The sequence below is a fragment of the Melospiza georgiana genome, chromosome 6 (genome assembly GCF_028018845.1).
Source record: "Melospiza georgiana isolate bMelGeo1 chromosome 6, bMelGeo1.pri, whole genome shotgun sequence".
Classification (NCBI taxonomy): Eukaryota; Metazoa; Chordata; class Aves; order Passeriformes; family Passerellidae; genus Melospiza; species Melospiza georgiana.
Window position 1 is genome coordinate 4,810,316 of NC_080435.1, and position 21,498 is coordinate 4,831,813.

A 21,498-nucleotide genomic window follows, 5' to 3' on the forward strand; every position below is an offset into this window, starting at 1 on the left:
GCAAAAATGTAATCCCCCACCCCTCTACCTAGCACGATCTCTCTCTCCAATGACTAAAAGAATATTGCAGAGTTTTAAAGAGCATGTGTTTTGAAAGTGTGGTATGTTGAAACATGAAAATAAAATGCCAACATAATAATCATATTAATGTGAATGTTATATACTTATATATATATATAGGGGGGAATATTTTGTTTGGTTTTGGGTTTTAGTGTTTCTCTTTGGTTTTTTATACCAAAGAGTTCCTTAAAATTAACCTCAGGCCAAAAATTACGAAGTCAAAGTTAAGTTTTTCAGAGTCTAAAATCCAACACCTTGGGATAGGAAAGTGATGCTTGTCATCCATGGTACACCTTGTCTTTGGAGATTATTGAGTTCAAGTCCTTTGTGTAACTAGAGTTGGACTTGAGCTTCTTGCTCTTCTTTGACTGACAGGATGAGGTCTTAGTAGATTTTGTAACTTGTGGAAGCATTATACAAAAAGAAGGAAAATGAAGTGAAAGCCCAGGGAAAATCCCAAGCTACAGATATGACACTACATTTGTTAAATTGCTTAATTTGTTAATATTGAATAATTCTTTTCTAATGTGACATCTGGCTATCATTTTTTAACACCTTAGCATGTGCTTTGAATGTTTACCCTTCTTGTTATGTTCAGGGTGTGTAAATTATGACTGCTCCCATCGTCATCCCAAGGATGGTTCAAGGATGCTCTTGCAGTAAGATTAAGTCCCCCATTAATCATGCATTTTGGTAGTCCTGGATTATCAGAAGATGAAAAAGTGGTACATAAGGCAATTGTGGAGTATTGAAAGCAGCTGTTATTCCTCCCTGTGACCTATTGCAGTCAGATATACAATTACCTGAATGTCATGATGGGGAAACTAGTATTTGCAGCTGGCCAGTTTAGATCAGAATGATATATTTTCTCCACCTTGCCTTAATGAATACATAGGTGCAAGATCATGTGCATGTAAATGTGCACTTGAAAGTGCATGATGGCAGAGGAAAATGACATCTTCCTTTTTACTCTCCTTGTTAATGTTCAGAGCTTTAAAGAGACTGTTGAGTGTTTTGCATCAGTTACACAGTCTCTCTAATCTTCAAAAATCCAAGTAAGAGTGTAAGTAGTATGCATATGATGATCTCTGGCAATTTAAAATTATTAATGTGGAAATGTGATTGCTAAAAAGAGGCAATATATGGCTCTTTAGACTTTGGGTAAATTCAGACATGAATTTGCTTAATGAATGCTTAATGATTGTCTTTGAAATTGTCTGCAAAAATGCAAAAAACCCAACATAATACATGACCTTGGAAGTTGTAATATTTTGGAAATTGTGATCCTAGGGACACATTTCTACTTCTAAAAGTCCAGTGGGACAAACTGCAAATTCATGATTTTTTGTTTTAAGCATGTGGTGTAGTAGACATCAGTGAATAAGCCATCAAGTTTTGTCAGTGCTGACAAGGACTTACTGTCAGAGAGGTGTGAGCATTCAGTGCTTAGTCCTATCATGTATTCCCTGCATGAATGAGAAACTGTTGAGATTGTTATTCTTGCCTTCCATAAATATGCCAGCTCTTTAAAACACAGTGTATTCCAAAACCTTTTTGTGTGATGTGGACAGGGGGCTAAGGGAGAAAATGCCAGCCAAAAACCTGATGGTTGTCATGAGCAGGAGAAGGAGAAATATTTAGGAACATGTTTTGGGAAGGGCAAAAATGACATTGTTTTGAGATGAGGAAAACAGTCTGAACATCAGGAAACGATTTAGTGGCTAAGATGCACTGACTCTGGAATAATTTTATAAATTGTGAAGTGCTGTCTCATGTATGGATCTTAAAAACAGTGTGGCTAAGAGAATGTAGTGTCAGGGAGTCTTGTTTGGCTGTGAAACAGCTGGGATGATATGACTTTGTATAGTTGTAAATATCTGCTGGGACAACTTGGGCGAAGTGACCTGGATATCCTATCCTCTTTCCTTTGATAGAAGTTTTGCAGATGTTTTTAATGAAAATTAATTCCTACTTTAAATTTTAATACTGGAATATTTCCAGGGAACATTCTTTCAGGAGCTGGAAAGAACTAGTTGTGTGAGAGGGCAAGCAAGTGATTCTCAGCTGTGACTGCTCCACCTGAGTTTGTTCCTAAGGATTTAGCACAGATATAAAGAGAGAAGTTACAGAGGGTGTTTTGTCTTCGGGGTAGAGATGCACATGTTCATTGGAAATAGCTTTTGGTTGTTCCTTTAAGGAGCATTTCAGAAGCTGTAGATTCACGTTTATGAGCCATTTTGCTTTGATTCTGAGAAGACAGTGTAAAGTGTGCCTATGAAGCAAGCAGCTAGCCATTAAATAATTCAGACAGAAACCACCAGAGAGTACCGCTGCATATTTTGAATAAGATCTTCTGAAGAGGCATCACATATGTTTATCACACAGACATCAACATAGAAGGAAGCCACTTGTATCTGAAAATTTTACTCCAGTGACGTTTCTTGGACAGCACCTCCTCTCTTCCTCTGTGCAGAATTATTTTGATATCAGCCTCCCTAGCGCAGGGGAGTGCACTAAGGTGGCACCCACTGCAGTTTTCTTTGCCTGCATCAAGTGAATTTGTATTGAATACCAATACAAGTAAGATTGGTTTAAAATAATCATTTCAGTTTCACGATGCAAGACTGAGTACCTGCTGCCTCCTATCATCGGTCAGAGTGGCCAGAAAGAGTCTTGCAGAGTCAGAGTCTGCTCTTGCATGTTCCAAAATCTACCAGCCTGCACATGCATGCCAGTTTAGGGCTACCCTGACACACTTTACAAGGCAGTGAGTCACTGTACACCGGGGTGTAGAGCAGTCAGGGAGGGTTTTGTGCCCTGGAGTTTCTCACAGCGTATCTGCTGGGCTCACTGTGAGAGCCAGCACGCACAGATCCCTTTGAAGTAAGCTCTGAGGGTGGGTGAACTGCTGTGCTCCCCAAGGCCATGCAGAAGAGCACAACACTCTCTCCTTCCACTCCCAAATTTCACCGGCTGCTAATAGCTCATCCCTTCCCTCTTGTTTGATTTAATTTCAAACTGCAAGATTTCTGAACATGGATTAACATTTTTTTTCTGTATGTACAATAAATATCCGGGCAAAGTACATTCAGCATGTGTTGAGGTTGCTAAATGTAGCACAGAGATGCTCAAAGTAGCTTTGGGGGTGCTGCAGTCATCCAGTTGTGGCATCACAATTCAGTCACCTTGCTGAACTGCAGGACTTACCTGCCTGAACTGTGCTGCTATGGGAAGACTGCTACAGGTATTGGAATTTATAGTTTGGAAAGAAGCTGCTGACATCTCTACTGCCTTACAGCATGATGGTGGCAGTGTAGAGATACTCAGAGAGCTGGGATTTAATTAGTCAGAAGCACTTTGCTTGGGGGTTAGAGCTGTTGCATAAATGCAAAAGTTTTCATTACCAGTAGTATTTCAAGGGAGCAATACCTGGGCAGAAAGGGGCTTCAGCACCCTCACGAACATCGCAGTGGGTAGAAAAGGAATTGCTCTTCATTCTGCTGACTCAGTTGAGGCGCTCTAATAGGCTGCAGGAAGCAGGGAGGTGACTGCCTAATGACTGGAAATAATCAGGGGGTGGGGCAGGAGAGCCTCGTCATAAAATCCCTATTCCTCCACCCCTAACCTGCATGAGGAGTTCCTGCCAGCCATCCGACTCAGTTGCCTTTAACACTGGACTTACATGCAACTGGGACTGCAATGGGATCAAATTTAAGTACAAGTGAGGTAAGCAAAAGAAGGTGATAGCAAGTGTAAAGTGGGTAAAATAGTCTGGTGTTCCAGTGAAGTTTATCACTGAGGAGGACGAGTGGTTTGTGTTGTGTGGGCAATCAAGGGAAATCGAGTTTGCTGTTCCTCCGATCTTGTTGCAAGGATGGCTTTCCTAGTCCAGGCTTTTGCAGAACCTCATGGCGCACTTGTCTTTTCAAGCCACATTTTAGGGCTAGAAACATTGCTTATTGTGCTTCTGCTTCCCTGTAAAAAAAAGGAAATAGGCTGGAAGAGAGTTGTGATGGTGGTCGGTAAAGGGCTTAATGATGCAGCTAAAAGCATAGCTCTAAATGTATCCTTGAATGTGAGATGATTTGGCATGTCAGCCTAAAGTAAGCATTTAACATGTAGTTTAGTTTTCTTAACTTTGCCTTGTGTTGTTTTTCCTAGACTTTTACGAGCACCTCAGCACCAGCGGTGAGAACGGTAGGTAGCAATTAGCTGGCCCTTCATTAAATGCTGTCCAGTGCTGAATGTAGATCACCAGAAAATATTTTAGGAATTCAATGACTCGGGGGAAAACTGTGTTGCAAAGTTTACTGAGCGTTGAAAAGCTGAGCTGCAACTTCAGCTCTGTAGATGGAGTATTGCCATGGCTTTCCATAAGCTTTAAATAGTGTGGCTGCTGTTGGTGTCTGATGCTTATGTGTTGCACTTTATCTGGGCTGGTTTGTACTTCAACTATATCAAATTATTAATTCCTCCCTTCTTGTGTGTTTTGATTTCTTTTGATGAAATAGTCCCATTTTCTTACAGTTTATTCCTTTATAAGAAGAGCTTTTATGTGGGTCTTCCTAGTGTTCTGGTATTCCTTGTAGCCTTTCTTTGCAGTGTGATGGTCTGTCCTACAACTTGTAATTCTCTGTGCAGCACAGCATTCACAGGTAGAAAGGTGGAAAAAATGTGGTGAGTTCAGTCTCCTGACAAGCTTGATCTTATCAGCCTAGTAGGAGTGAGAGTAGTGCCCAAACTTCTCTGAAGGCTTAAAGGGAGCAAAAGGTGTTTTGTAAAAGCTGAATTGAGGATGAATTCTTTGCACAGGCAAATTAAAAATGGCTGTTAATTAGCAGGCATTTATGTTAAGAGGTATTAGCATAAAGGAAAATGTATCAGATAAGCTCCTATGAGCCAGTGAATGGGAGCAAAGGCATTGACAGCAGGATGAGGCTGTCCTCTGGCATTTGCAGTGGGTTTGGGGCTGCCAGTATCAGTTGAAACTCTTTGGAGATCTGTCTGCAAGATGGGCTTTTGCCCCTCCTTCAGTGATGTGGGCACTTCTCAGCTTTCCATCAACTTAGGGAGACCAGAGTGATACAGAGAATCTTTTAAATGGTGGTAAATTCTGTTTGCCTTGTGGAGGTTTGCTGTTATTGATAGTATGTGATGCTTGGTTGTGCCTGAGAGTCACATATTTTCTCTGTTCTAAGTGAAATGCTGTGGTAACAACTTTGCAGAATTTCTTCAAAAACTGGGTTCTAAAATGATGGAGGTCTCTGTATATAATCTTGCAGCCCTGAGAGGTGTGCTAGAATCATAAAAATTATTATTTTGAGTTCTAGCCTGTGTTTTGAAGACCAATCTGTTTTTTTTTTTTTTTAATCTGTAGCGCTTTTTACATTGTTAGTAGGTCCCTAGGTGCAAGACCTGTACAATTGCATGGCTTTAGATTGTTACTTTTATCTTCAAGGTATTTAGGGTGACATGACATGAATACAGTACCTACAATTTAGAGCAGGACCCAGACCCTCTTCTTTCTGCCCTGAATCTCCAAGGTTCACAGAGGTAAAATTCAGGAAGGACTCGAACTTTATTCCTTTTTTTTCCATGAAAGTTGGTATTTATGATTAGTACATAAGCCTAGTATACCTGAGTTGCTTTTTGTTACTCAGGGGCTCAGTCAAGGAAATGAGTTTTTGTTGTCAGAGTGAGTTTCAGGGCAACTAGAAGGATGTGTGGGTTTTCAATTTGAGCAGCTATATACATTAGGAAGAATATGTAAGATAGCTCCTAAGAAAAATTTGTTAGTGCCCTCATGCTGACAGTCAAAAGAGTAATACTTTTTAGGTCACATAAATTACTGATAAAGACTGCTGTGGTCTTGAGGAAACAAAACACATTGAACTATGGGAATCCTGGTTTCTCAGATTTGGATTCATTCCAACACACGTCCAGCTATGGAGCTGCAAACAGGAAGGGGAAAAAAAAAAACCACATGAAAATTGCAGTCTGAAGCCACAGAAGTTTTGCATAGCTCTTGGAAAGAAGCAGCCATTGACTCAGTGCTGCTCCATTTGTTTTTATCCTGAAACAAACGTGGGGACTTCTACTGACTTGATAAGACCCAGCTACAGGGTATTTTAAAATGGGTGAAATACATACAAAATAGCAGTATAAGGAAAAGTGTTTCTTATGCATTTAACTTTGCCTGAGGTGAACTCCTGCCTGCCTTTGAGGCTCCAAAATTCTTTGAAGTTAAAAGGTGCCACATACCTGACCCAGGTCAGAAGCAAGGCAGTGATCTGTGTTTTAAAGTCCTGCTACTCTTTCTGACAGGGTGAGTGATTTCTTTGTTGCTTTTCATAGCTTTTTAAGTAGTGATGAGATTTATATTCCTCTTTGATGAGAAGGTTAAGGCAATAGTGCTTTCCCCCAAATACATACGCACTTTGATAACTGCCTTATCTCTTAACGCGACTTGGGAATATTGTACGAGTTTCACTCTTTTCTCCTTAAGAAAAAAATTCTGTGAAAGACTTTTTAGCTTGGAACTTTACTAAAATAGAGCAATTTTAGAGACCAGTTATATAATTAATTCATGTGGATGAGCACTCATTTATGTGAACACTCCTATTGCCTTCCTTCAGACTAGATATGTGAGGATTGCACAAGTGTGCCACAGGACTTAATTGAATTTTTATCTGACGTAGGACAGTGTGACCAAGTCTTGCATTTGCAACCTCATATATTTAAGTCATTTCAAAAGTGATCATTAAAATGCCTGGCTTGTGTTTCCGGTTTATGAGGTAAGATTCATGTCTCAGATGAAATAAATATAGAAGCTGAAAGTTGAAGAGTGTGTAATGACTGACTGTAATAGCTGGCCTCAAAACTTACCAGTCTGTGATATGGTCATCATCACATAAAAGGCAAGGATGAGGAAGTCCTTGCCAATTGCTAGGAGATTATCCAGTTTAGGAGAAGTTTTTCTGTGTGACTTTGAGTAAGTGGCTGACAGCTAGGCTTGGTAATGCATTCAGGCACCATAAAGTTAGGAGTTGTAAGGTTGGACTTCCAGGACTTTAGTGTGGGAAGGCACTCCACAACCCAAAGTTGAGCACTGAGGATCATTTCCAAAAGTTTGGAGAGTAAGATACATCAGAATGGAATTGTAATAGCTGTGCAGAAAATTGCATAAACAGCCAGGTAACATGGACAGCTGGGAACAACTTTCACAGTTCCTATCCCCACATGGCACTTGGCTGCAGGGAGATATCACTATTCACTTGAGGTTCACAAAGTAAAGGTCTTGGTGCTTGTTTTCCAATAGCTGAGCCAAGGTTATTCTTTTTAAATGGTGTTAAGCCCAGTAATTAATAGAATTTCCATGGAACGGGAACTTGTGCCCAAGTCAATTTTTCTGTAATCAAGGAATGCAAGTCTCCTCCTTTCTGGATAAGAGAGATGTTCCCCATCTTCTGAAATAACATTTCTGAGGTCAAAAACACTTACAATTTATTGGATGGGGAAAGCAGGGACAAAACATAAATGTAAAAATCATGTCAGTAGATGTCAGGGATAGACAAGCCTTGGCTCCTGGTCCCTGTGTGTAGGAGGGCTTTTCACTTTTACCCACTACTACTTTATTCATATAGAAAATTAGTTGTAGCACTTCAGCTGTAGAGTCTGGGCTTGATACCTTTTGGTTGCTTGGGATTGGAGACTGTAATCCTTTTTTGTTTGTTTGTTTGTTTGTTCCCCCAAAGAACGTTTTTTCTTTCAAGTCTATCCAAGTTATCCTTTGCGGACATGTTTGGAGCAATGGAGCAGATGGAGGTGTGATACAGTCTTTGTGACAACTGGAATGTCCCACACCTGACAATCCCAGGGTTTGCAAACTGTGCTCTGTAAAACTGCCCTGTATGAGAGATTGGACAGGTCAGATAATGTGGAACAAACGTGCCCATATCAGTGGCTGCTCTGACCCTCCTGCTGCTGTCTCACTGCCCCTCAGCTCTGCGTCTTCAGGTCCCTTGTCAACTCAAAGGGAAGTGCAAGACGATCCTCTGGGAATTATTCAGGTTATTTCTTGGAGACAGTTTATGTTCTCTGCTGACTTTTCAGAGGTGCTGAGGTTTTTGTTGGTGAGGACTAGGACCTCCTTCATTACATTGTCTTATTGTCCAATGTCATGTTATGGTCCCAGTTGCTTGACACTCTGGCAAAGCATTGTGAAGCACTTCAGGATAAATCCTGTGATACTGCTGAAAAGGCATAATTTGGCAAAATGTATAGCCTATATGAAGGAAATAATAGCAAGGTATATGTTATTAGCTAACATCAGTGTATAGTTTTTGCTTTTCCTGCTTTATGATGAATATAGGCACTTCTGATGCCTGCCTTAAGCAATAAAACCCATGTGTTTGTGTTAGGATGCTGTATTAGCTTTGTGAGGTTATAATATATCTATGAAAATAAGAGAGAGAGGGCTTATGGGTAGAGGTAGAATCACAGAATATTCTGAGTACAAAGGGACCCACAAGGACCATAGATTGCTGGACCTGCACAGCACCATCCCCAAGAACCATACCATGTGCCTGAGAGCATTATCCAGACTCTTCTTGAGCTCTGTCAGGCTGGTGCTGTGACCCCTTCCCTGTTCCAGGGGAGCCTGTTCCAGTGCCCAACAACCCTCTGGAGGAAGAACCTTTTCTCAGTATGCAACCTAAACCTCCCCTGACCCAACTTCATCTCATTCCCATGGGTTCTGTCACTGGTTACCACAGAGGAGAGATCAGTGCCTCCCCCTCCTATTCCCCTCATGAGGAAGTTGCAGACTGCAATGAGGTCTCCCCTCGGTCTCCTCCAGGCTGGACAAGACAAGTGATCTCAGCCACTCCTCATGTGGCTTCTCCTCAAGATCCTTCACTATCTTTGTTGCCCTCCTTTGGACACTCTCTAATAGTTTCGAGTCTTTCTTGTATTGTGGCTAAATATGCCGCAATATGTGCATAAAACTAAAACTTCCCCCCAGCACTAGAGGTGAGGCCACCCCACCCCAGTGCAGAGCAGAGTGGGACAATCCCCTCCCTTGCCTGGCTGGCCCTGCTGTGCCTGATGCTCTCCAGGACAAGCTTGACCTTCCTGGCTGCCAGGGCACTGCAGACTCACATCCAGTTTGCCACAGCCCAGGACCCCATGTACATTTCCTGGGGCACTGCTCTCCAGTATCTTGTTCCCCAGAGTGTATTAGTGTCTTGTTCTCACCAGCTGGTACAGATAGAAAGATTAGATAGAATTTGGGGCACATTAAAATCCGTTTTTGTTCTAAAACAGAATCAATAAGCGGAATGCTAAATATCAATTTAAGCAAGTGTTGAGAGAAATGGTATCTGTACATAAATTTGTTTAAAATGAAAGATGGTATATATGGAAGAGGAGATATTAGTGTGTGTGAGAGTGTAAGAAGATAAGCAGTTATGTCAAAGGTGAAATGGGGAAAGGGTTAATTTATAGCCTGAGGAATATGAAGATTCATTAGTATGAGCCATGGGGGTTATGAGTTATTATAGATTTAATATCTCTGAGTTCAAGGTTTCTGATATCTAGTGGGGTTGTGAGTTAATTCCCAAGATCAACTCTGGGATGATTTTTGTAGCTTTCTGCTGGGGATCAGAGCTGAGGATCAGAGGCTCACCAGAGTCTTCAAGAGAAGTATCTCATCATGTCAGCTGCATTTCTATTTTTGGCTATGTGCAGAACTCTGTGCTGGTATCGGAGCTTGTACTGGTGCATGGTAGACAGTTCTACTTTCACAGCTCCTGTGACAGTATTTAGTGTCCCAGAGACAACCTGTTCCACTGCAGGCAGTGGTGTGTGAGAGGGGAGGACACCCACGAGTGTGCTCCAGGGGTGTTTGTTGTGATAATAAGGGAGCCGTGAGCGGAAGACGTGATCTTTATCAAATCAAAGTCTTGGCACCTATCACTAACTTGACTGATTTTGAAACATATTACTTCTATTTCAGGCCTGAAGAGAGTTCTGTGCCAAAAATCTGTACAGATTTTTGACTGCTCTACTTGGTTTGATGAATTGTATTGTCTCAACCTTGAAAACTGTTCTGTCCACGTCCTCAAAATTTCAGGGTTACAGTAGTCTGTGACTACAGGCTAGAATAATAATGTCATCTTTTTTTTTCCTTTTTTCCTTTTCTTAATTTTTGTGCAGGCACCAGTATCTCCCTTCAACTTGCTCACTGTAAAAATACTAAGAGTGAGGAATGCCCGGAAGGCAGACTTGCGTGAGTACTTCTACTATTGGTGGATGGTTCTTATAACTTTTCAAAGAAAATATTTGGACAATGTTATTGTTCTCAAATTTTGTTGGAATAAAAGCATATATTGCTGTAAGTTTCAAAGAATCCTTCATATTATAATACTGAAGCATTGCTTTCTCCTTTTAAATTTAAAGGGACTGACTCAAGCAAGGTGATGCATTTTATATTTTTTTTTCATATCTTACTGTTTGAGATATATTTCCTAACCTTCTGACCTAACTGGTGATCTGAGATCTGCTCTGAAAAAAATGAAAATGCTTGTATTTTTAAGTAAGAAACCTGAGTATTTCCTACAGAATTTCTGGATTGAAGAAAGGAGAGAACCGGAAATGCAGATATAAAATCAGCAGTAGCAAGAAACCCTATGAAAACAAAATATTTACAAGCAAAAACATTCTATTACTTCTGCAGAATTTGTACATATCCAGGAAGTGATGATAAAATCCATTGTGTCTTGGAATTTATTTAACCTACAGAATGGAGCCATTTAAAAGTCAGAAAAAAAAATCAACAGAGCAATACTCTGAGCACCTGACAGGAGTTTAAGTGAAGGATAGTGAAGGGAAGTGAAAAAAGGATATCTCAAATTGAGACTTCAAAAGAAAAAGGTGAAATAAAGATCAAGAGAATTAGAAAATTCAAATCTTAAGCCACATGAATAAATCTGAAAGATATATTAAAAAAGTCACACTCTTTCCTAAAATCTTGCTGAACATGGCCAAAACCAATTTTCTTTTGGTATGCTCAGAATTCGTGCAGCACATCATAGTTTGTAAGAAAATTTTGGTTAATGCATTCTATATTTTGATATAGACTTTAACTTGTGTGATGGGTGAAGAGTAGAGGGAAAAACTTAGCAGAGGTTGGATTTGGTGGTTTCTGGCAGGAGGGATGTGGTTAGATCACATAGAAGTTGTGCTTTACAACAGTATTTTTGAATGATCACTATCAGGGAAGAAATCTCTGCTGCACTTAGATGTGGTATTCTGGGTTACTTAAGCATCTTCCACAATGTAATACTCCTGTATTACATGTATTACTGCTTATTTCTCTTTCTTCTTTGGCTCGTTAGACAAAGTGATAACACTTTATAAGGTGTAAAGTTAGGGGTTTCTTAAAGTTCTTTTTTTATGTATAGAAGCACACATTCCATGAGCTTATAGTTGTACGTACAACTTTTTATTTATCAAAACCCAAATTTTAAAATGCCTAAGTGGTATTTTGCGCCAACCAAATACGTGATCTGATCAGGCCACCACTGAAATTGCATCTACAAACCCACATGAACAACTGAGTGTGCGTTTCTGTATTCCTGTACTGCCTGTTTGTGTTTCATTTCCTTGTGGCTGTCCTTCTCAGAGCAGCTTGCTCAGTCACTCCTTATCACAGTGAATCATCAGGATCTTTTTTGGCTAAACCTGTTGGTACGTCTGCCACACCATATGGCTTTCTTACTTGGTGTTCTGGCCTCAAGAGCAGATGAATATCATATCTTGATCCCCTTGAGATGCCTCAAATTCAGAACTTTTGTTCTTTGTCTTTGGCGTCCCAAAGACATTTTTAAAGTGTATCTGGTAGAGAGATTTGTAAGCTTTTCATTAAGAGTATTTTCTTAACAGAAAATGTATTGAAAAAACTCTACTATCCATTTCTTTCTCTGCAGTGGGAAGGGTATTCAGGCAGTGCTTACATCTTCTGAGACATCAATAAGGCAAACATTTCAGCTAGTTTTCCTTGAAACCTTTGTATTTTCAGCTGCAGGAAAATGTCTCTTTTCTACCTGTGTCTAATAGTAAAAGTACAATGCTTGTTACAATTCTGAGTTACATTTATTTCCTCCACTGTAGCTTTCCAATTTTGCTGGTTAAATCTTGGTGTTCCTTGTGACTTTTTATTTCTCTTGCGTATATTTTCTCATGAGTGCTTGTTCTTTATTTATTGAAGCGAACATTTCTTCTTGCTCATTGACTCTTACGTTCCTATTTAATTTACTAGTGAAAAATAAAAATGCTTTAAAAGTACTCCTCCCTACTGATGTTTCAGAACAAGATAGTTTTAATAAATTTCAGTAGAGGCCTGAAAATCTAGACTATGTTTTGGACCCTGACATTGACTGCATTATGGGATCTTGGGCAAAGCATGGCATCATAGAATGGTCTGGGTTGGAAGGGACCTTAAAACAGCTCCCCTGCCATGAGCAGGGACACTTTCCACCAGATCAGGTTGATCTAAGCTCTACTCAGGGGGATGATTGTCTTGAACAGTTCCAAGAAATTCAAGTTTTCTGGGTGTACTTATTTGTGTAATCCTTATAGTGCTACTGTGAAGTAATCAGAGTGTCTCATCCTCTTTGAAAATGGAAACTATGGCATTTAATCATCATTAACCATTTGGATTTTCATCTGCCTACATTTGTGCCTCTGCTGAACATCTGATCAGTCACAGTCTTCTGATCAGGTGTGGCTTAGGTCTCTTTCTGGAAATGCTTTCCTTCCCACAATCACAATCCAGGTTTTGCTGGTTGTGATAGCATGGTTAACAACACAGTGAAGGCATGGCTTGGCTTGTAGGAAAACCTAAATCTGTGATTGCTATGGAAAGATAAAGAGGAAATACGTGAAGTAATTGCTCTTAATATAATGTAATAACACTGTTACACATTTTGAGCATGATGCAGGGATTGACTATGAGCTGAATTATTTGGCCTTCTCTGACTCACAAGGTTGCTGTAAGAACCAGGTGACTGGTTGAGCACTGCTAATGTGGAATAGGGAGATTGCATTACAGGTGTGAGAGAAAGGCCACTGGTACTTGTATCATGCTTCTGTTAAGTCTCACTCCCTGGAGTGCTCCCTCCAATTTGAGGACTCAGAATATAGGAGAAGCTGATGTCTTCATTAGCACTCATGGCTTCCTTCCCAAACATGGGTGGTGGCAGCATCTTTCCAGTCTGCAGACAGAGCAATAGGAAGGAATTGAACACACAGTAATTTAATTATGGTGATTAAATGGATTTTGTTTTCTGATAGAACTGCTGAGGAGCACACAACTTCTAAAAACTTTGTCAAATATATGAATGAATAAGGAATAGGCACATTCTGATTTGTGATAAATCAAATTTTTCAGCTTTGATGCGAGAACACCTTTTATGAAAAAAATCTGTTCTTCAGTTAAGCTAGCATATTAACAAAGGCTTTCATTAAGCTAAGGTACAAAATCTGGGGAAGAAATTATAGCAAACAAGTCTCTCTATAGCCCAGATGGAAGGTTGTGAGGCGCACTGCCTGTCACAGCCATTTGGATAATCATGAAGATAAAGCTAAATGCAACTTCTACTGTCTGTGGAGGGTGGCACAATTTCAAGTACAAAGTAAAATTAAAATAAAAAAAAGTATGTCTAACTAAGACTGAAAAGGTGGAAATGGACATTGCAAATGTGTGAGGATGTCTGTTCTCCTGTCAGTGCTTCACTGACAGTGCTTTACACCTAATCCTGTATGTTTTAGGAAGAAAGTCCCAGCTGCACCATCTTTGTCTTATTAGGGTTAAATGGGCACTGTGCAGAAATTCTTTCTCACATTTTAACTGTGCTTGTCTTCTCCCTGCACAGTCACCCTTTCAGATTGCTATGTGACACTGTGGCTGCCCACTGCCTCAGCGGAGAAGGTTCGGACCAGGACCATCAGGAACAGCAAAAACCCCGTTTGGAATGAAGCTTTCTGCTACAAGATTGACCGCCGTGTCAAGGTTACTGACATCAATCCTTTTCACCATTTGGTGTCTGCATTAGTCATTAGATTACACAGAGATGCAGTAAACCAATACTTACATAGCTAGTTCCAAATACAGAAGATGTTAAAGATTCCTCAGGGAAAAAACCCCAAACTGTTGCTTACATTCTCCTTAATGTTGTTCTAGTCCCCTTATTTGTTACTTAGACATGTACTATACTGCAATAAGCAGGAATAAAATGTACTTCAGAATATAGCCTTACTATCCTGTCCCAAATCTTGACATAAACAAGCAAAATCCAAGAAAAAGATTGCATAAAAATAGCAAAACCACTCAGTTCTAGATATTGTGAAAATCCTTTAAGCCATTTTTATGTACCTGTGACTGTTTTATACACTTAGAACCAAAGGCCATAAAAATATTTAAATTACTGCATTAAATGTAGAAACGTTTAATACAATAATTTATCACCAACTCATGAATGTTCTGCATGACTTGTTTGTCTTGTCTGCCTGGGGAAAAGAAATAAACTTGCTTCTTTTTTGTATGAAGAGTTATCAGTAATCAGACATCTAATAAACCCAAATCTCTCCTTTTTCTCTTTCCCTTTCTCATTTTTCTCCTTCCCATAAAACTGAAGGAGCAAGTAAAGAGAGCCTAGTCTAGAGATTTTCCTGCCTTACGGAGCTCTTAGATGTGGCAGTAACTCCATTGTGTTCTCGACCTCTCTGTGCAGAACGTGCTGGAGCTGAAGGTGTGTGACGAAGACACGGTCACCAGGGACGATGAACTCTGCACAGTTCTCTTTGACATAGACAAGCTCACCGTGGGACGTACTGTCCGCGTGAAGTTCCAGCTGAATCCACAGGTGAGCAATGGAAGTGGTGAAAGCAAAAGGAAATTCTCCTCTTCCATCCCAACAGATCCTTTTACAGTGTTTTGTTTTTAGGGAACGTCTGTTTAAACTGTGTTTTGCTGCAATTCTAAGAAATCGTGCTTTTTGCTAGCTTTTGTTTAGAACAAATATCTATGCTGAAAATACAGGATGGAACCACCTATAACTAGTTATCCAGTCTTCATTCTGAATATTTCTGGGATGTTTGTTGGCTCTTGGTGTAAATTCTGAATTTTCAGCTCCTTTTCACTGTAATGGTATTGAAGAGGTTAATTCTTTTTGTTTTGGGAATTAAAATCTGAACAAATGGCTGTTTCAGCAGAATAGCAGTTCTTAAGCATGCAGATATGCTTATAAAGCATTTAGATTAAAAAAATTTCATTTTAGCAACTGCTTCTTCAATATCTAAAAATTGAATATCTTAAGTCAAAACTATGGTTTTCTTACATCCTGGGAATTTTCCTAAGTTCTATTTTAAATGCATATTTAAAAAATTATATGAAACTGGTATGATGAAAGCTGTGAAGAAAAATAAGTAATCAGTCGTTCTTTTCTTTTATCTCCTCTCTTCAGGCACGTGAAGAGCTGGAGGTGGAGTTCACACTGCAGAACACGTGAGTAGTCCTGAATTCTTAATAAAGTGTTATATTCAATATAAAAATAGTTTGAAAATCTGGTTCATATGCGATGGTGCTTCTTAAACCTGCAAACTCTAAAAGCAGTAGCAAGATGTTTTCATTCAAGTATAGTAAATTGGAATTTTAGAATACATACTTTTAGATTTCAAATATCTGAAATGCGATTTTTCTCCCTGTTTGAATTCTGCCTTTTGGGCAGCAACTTCTTCCTGTTCTCTTTTTTTTCTCATTAAGACAATGAGATACACAAGAAAGTATGAGGACAATGAAAATATTCAGGAAGTTTTGACCCTTAGGAGTGCCAAGCCTAAATGCCCTAATTACCCCCTTCTTGGGGAATCTGGTTTTTCAAATGCACAACATTATGAAGTGCACTTCCATAAGTTCATCTGCTCAATTCATCTGGCTATACATGGGGAGCTGTGGCAGAGGAAGGAACCAAATATTCTGCATAAAGTAAGGTCCAAAGACCACTGTGGGAGTCTGAGGAACCAGGAAAGCTGGAGGGACAGCAGTAGCTTCACTTAGTAGGCTTGAAAGATGTTTTACTATTTAGAGGATGTACTTAGATAAGGTACTGCTCTTAGATGGTACTGCTGGAGCCTTCTCAAGGCATTGGGGCCACTTCAGGAGGCCTTGCAGGATAATACTTGAGTGGATACCTTGAATTCCTGACAGCAGGGGAAATAAGAACTTGCTGGTGTAAGGACACTAGCCCTTAAGAGTGTTAAGAACTGGAGAAGGAAAGATCTCAGTGTTCACATGCAAAAAAAACTATCAGAGCTGAAAGAGTCTCAAAATCTCTTTTTACAACTCATGGAGACTCATCAGGGTGGATTGTTTGTTGTTTACTGTGCACCAGAACTGGCAGAAGGCCAGCAATACCAAGGCAGATGGTGCTTGTCACATTGCAGGAGTGTCACAACATCAGTAATGGCAATGGGGAAGCTCCAGTAGGCATTGCAGATATCCTGTCTAGGGTCCTCCCTCTTTTGCAAGTTACAGGATGGGTTATGGAGTTGGTACAGAGAATCACACTTTTGATAATCCTGTCTTTAATGGGGGAGGTCCAAGTAGGTTTCCTGGCTTGATGTTGTGCACAAGTGGGTTTGTATAAGGGAACAGAGGCTGGAACTTGTCTTGGAGCATGTGTGCAACCAGCTCTGTGCCAAACTCTTTTGACTGCATTTTTCTGGAGTTGTATTCAATAAAATCAGAAATGGGACAATTTTTACAAGTGATGCCTGAGTATGAGTTCTACTGGTTAGAAGATGATGGTTGGAACTGTACCATTAAAAATGATCCTTTGCAGTCTCAAGGGAGAGGTTTTAAAAAGCATGACAGTCATGGCTCAGTTGCTCCAGCAAGAAGGCATCTTATCTACTATTTTTCATTCATAGTGTGGTTCCTGAGTGACCAATGCAACAGTTATGGCATGAAGAACTCCACATGCAAAGGCAAGAAGGTGCTGCATTATAAGGGAGGGGATGTCCCTGTGAGCTCATAGTAGGACTGAGAAAATGGGCTTGATGCCAGAAGGCAGATAGACCTTTCCCCTGCCATTCCTGATTCACATTTCTTGTGTCTGTGTGGCAGTCAATGCAGTTCTTCCATCAACTGAGTCTGGAATAAGGGCTGGATGTGGATCCACATCTGGATTGATTAAATATGTGGTCTTGGGAGGATATTGAGAGGGTGGTTTTTTTTTCCCTCACTTTGGAATGTGTGATGTCAGGAGTAATTAATGAAAGGATTTGTACATTAAAATTGTAGACAATGGATTGCATTGATAAACTGGAGAGCCCTGGAAAGGTCTGAACAACTCAAGTGAAGTAGTTGAGATGGGTCACCAGAAAGCTATGGACCCAAACCAACCTCTTCTGTGTTGAACAAGCTCAGCAGGTTTTGGCAAGATTTTTTGTCAGTGTGGGATGGGAGAAGTGTTGACAGAGATTAGAGATAATTTTCAGTGGAAGAGAGCCCTCTGATAACAAGGAGTACAGCTAGGCATGTGGGATAGTTTCTAGAAATCCTGTATTGTGATGGGAACAAGAAGAACTTACATTTGTGGGGGTGATATGGCAGTTTATTTCTGAAATTTAAAACTATTCCCACCAGCAATTTTTCCTGATGCTCTTTATTCACAGTTTTAAATTTCTTCCCCATCTTTGTTCTAGATTTTACGAATTGCAAGGTTTATTACATTAGCTTGTTCTTTCTTTCCAGCATTTCAGGTGAATAATACCACACATGATGGGTAACCCCAGGCCAAGAATGTTTCCTGGGTTGCACCTAGTGGCTTTGCCACTCCTAGTTTTGTTTGCCTATAACTTCACTGCAAAGGCTGTGCTTTGTGTTACCTCTACCAAAAACAGCGCTATAACAATTACCTCATGTTACACTGAAAGGCTGTACGATAATTTGTTCCTGCATCCATTCCTGCTATATTTTATTTAAAATGGAAGAAAAGCTTCATTTTGTTAGTGGGTTTCCACAACAGCAAGATGAACACCCTCTCTAGTTTTGCCTCACCCTTATGCCACTGCTGCAGTACCAGCAAATGCTCACCTCTCTGCGGCAGAGTGGCAGGCACTGAGGGCCAGATGTTTGATCCTAAGGACACAGAGAGGAAGGCATGCTCCTTCCTCCGAGTGCCTTTTCACCAGCAACCAAGCCAAGGGATTGCAAATGCCTGCCCAATGTTTTCTGGGCCCATTACAGGAGCCCAGCTGGCGGGAGAGCTGCTGTGCTTGGGCAGCAGTGACAGAAAAGGTAAGGCCGTTGTACACAGGCCGCTGGTTCGTGTGCTTTAGTGCTTTTGGAGCTGTTCTCGGGTGATCCTCAGTGGTAACCTGGGCTTTCTGCTGTGTCTCCACGGGCAGGGTGCAGCACCAGAACGAGCCCATCCGCGTTGCCACAGGCACGGGGTCCCGCTGGAGCAGGTGGCTGCGCTCGCTCAACATCCCGCTCCCCTCCGACTTCTACTGAGGGCCACGCCTGACACTGAGGGCCGCAAAAGGCTTCTGCTGAACTGCAAGGTGATTTGAGTTTCCAAGGAAAGGTCTAAGAGCCCCAGGGTATTTGCTGTACCTGCTGATCCTCTTTTTGGCCTCTCTTATCTTTCAGATGTCTCAAGCTGAGGAAGTGCATCTCTAACAACTCTTAGAAGAATGAAGGACCACTCTTACACAACCTTTCATCTTTGCTCCCTCTCCCTTTTTTTTTTCAAATGTGAAAGACTATGTTTAAAACAAAGCCCAATCAACAGAAATAAATGTAAATAGGTGTACAAAAAGCTGTATAAAAGTTAAATATTTAATTATTGAAATATGGCAAAAGCAGAATTTTTAGAAAATAAAAGTCTTTTTTTTCTTTCTGTAGTTCTGCTGTGTTATTTTGAGAAATCCCCCTCCTGTGAAGGGGGAGCCAGCAGATCATGCCAGCCATTTGGCTTGGGCACTGCTGAGAAACCCTCAGGCTGAGTCTCCATCAGCTGGGGGCCAAATGCACTGTTTGTATTTATGTGTGGAGGAGCACTGAAGGCAAAAGTTTTAAGTTAAGAAAGAACCTTTGAGATGATTACAGCTTTATTTACTGAAACGCTACCATCCCCCATGCTTCTCCTGGGTTGTCAGAAAGCTCAGAAAAGTAGCCTACATTATTATGGAAGCTAATAAAGGAAGGAAAAGCTGGATCTGACATGAAAGAATTCAAAACTTTTAGATAAGTATCAAAAATTCAGATTCTCTGGTGAAATGGAGCGTAGTAGCCTAAATGAGAACTGCAATATAAGAATCTGTGTGACTGTAAGTTCATATTCAAAATTACCCATTCCATTATATCAGGCATAATCCAGAAAGGAGAAGGCAGAAGTTTGATGTATACCAGGTGATGGGAAATGATCCTTGGATTCATAGAGTACACTGCAACCTTAGGCATTCCTGCAACAGACTTTGAGTGGGGAAGGATGCCCAGGGTCTCTGTTTTTGTCTTTCCCTGCTACAGGTCATAATATACTCCTAGTTCTCCTAGTGAAACTGAGGCCTGCAATAAAAAAAGCCCTCAAATCACAAACTGTGATGGAGAAGAGAACAGGAACATAACTCTGTGTGATGAGAGCTGTCTAATAGCAGGTTAGTTATCAGAGAAATTACCAGCTAATCCCAACTAGTGGAACTTATTCAGTGCTCCAAAGGTAGGCAAAATATTCAAAGATCCCTGTCAACCTGAGCTCTTCTGCACCCAGCTCAGCTATGTTTCTAGCCACAGCTGATTTCCTAAGATTCAGAGAAAGATGAGTGCCCTTGCTTTTCTTAAAACAAAGGTATGGACTACCAGGTCCACCATACTAACAAGTACCAGCAGCTGGGCTTCCTTACAGGGGTGGCAGCAGAGGTGACAACCCAACAGAGACATCTCAGCCATTGGTCCTTCATGACTGAGGTGTCCTGGTTCTTCCCAGGGGTTCTTCTTGCAAGCTCTGCTCCGTTCTGCAAAACAATGCAGGGTCTCCCACCCTGTTTGAAGGCCATGCCTTGCACCTCCTTGAACCTAACTTTACCCTTTGCTGATACCAGCAACTCAAATAACACTACACTTTACTGAATGTTTACCTCCATGAACAGATATCTTCACCTGTCTGTGAATTTTCATTTCACCAGGCTATGCAGGCTGAGGTCTTCAAATATCTGTCATGCTGTTTCTTGTTTTCCTTGATTTTTAATGAGTTATTTGAGGATGGTGGCACCCTATGTCATGTAATGTTAGAGCTATTTGACTACAAAATAGTAATTAAGAACAAAAATTTGTGTCTGAAACAAAACTGGAGTGGTGCTTGCACACATTTACCTGTATAGAGATGGAAACACTGAGTATATTTTCACCAATTCCTGACCAACGTTCTTTGAACTCTTTAGAAATACATTTCCAAAAAATTTACAAAATTTTAAAGTTTATGATTGTGGATTTTTGACCAGAGGTGTTTGCTTGAGTTTGTTGTTGATGTTTTTTATAATTGAAAGTTTTTCCTGAATTTTCTGCAGTGTATTTAGCCAGTTCATGTTTTTCTCTTAAAGGAAATATTGATATTCTCTTAAAGAAAATACTGACTTGGAAACAAAACTTAAAACTGTTTATGAACTTTTCAATTTTGAGTGAATGCTATCATGTGTGTTTATACTTAAATCTAATTGTTTTCTCTTTAAGTGGATAAAAACAATGTCATTCATCTAATTTTAAAGGAATTATATTGTTTGGTTTCAGCTGAGATAAAATACATATATCAAGTATAGAACTATATGAGAACTCCAAATGTGTAATCCATGGCTTGTAAAGTCTGAATAGACAGCTCATACTCTCTGCAGCAGATTGAGGAGTCAGTGCTCAGTCCTTGTCAATAGTCCATACATATGTACATATTCCCTTTGGAGCCATCTCAGTTCTTGAGAGATTATTTGAATTTACATCTGTAATTTAACGAAATGGTAAATTGTGAGATATCCTTAATGAGACACTGCCTGATATTTCTGATGGAAAATATTTTAGAATATAGAAATTGTTGGCCGCAGTATGTGAATTCATCCCTGCTCTTAGATGTGGAAACACATCTATACGTACAGTGATCTATTACAATCTCATGTGTGATTTGCAGATCACTTCATAAAGGTAAATACAATTTTTCCTGCCATTAGGGAAATTTTTTTATAAATTTTGAAAAGCTAGGCTGTTGTATTAGACAAAAACCTGGGTAAAACTGTGTAATGCTCAAAAGAATCAAGATGGATTTAACTGCAGCTGTCCTCAAAATCAGTATGTCTCATACCAGTATTTATTGCATGGTTTACTGAAGC

General features: G+C 40.1%; 1 protein-coding gene across 1 annotated transcript in view; it reads left to right on the top strand.

The window, feature by feature from the left end:
• The first annotated feature begins 3,759 nt into the window (after positions 1–3,759).
• Positions 3,760–21,498, top strand: part of LOC131084472 (cytosolic phospholipase A2 epsilon-like) — a 32,617-nt gene continuing 14,878 nt past the window's right edge. The window contains exons 1-6 of the mRNA XM_058025998.1: positions 3,760–3,786; positions 4,222–4,257; positions 10,276–10,348; positions 13,995–14,131; positions 14,853–14,984; positions 15,585–15,625. Coding sequence (XP_057881981.1) covers positions 3,760–3,786; positions 4,222–4,257; positions 10,276–10,348; positions 13,995–14,131; positions 14,853–14,984; positions 15,585–15,625 — 446 coding nt within the window. The remainder of the gene's footprint in view (positions 3,787–4,221; positions 4,258–10,275; positions 10,349–13,994; positions 14,132–14,852; positions 14,985–15,584; positions 15,626–21,498) is intronic.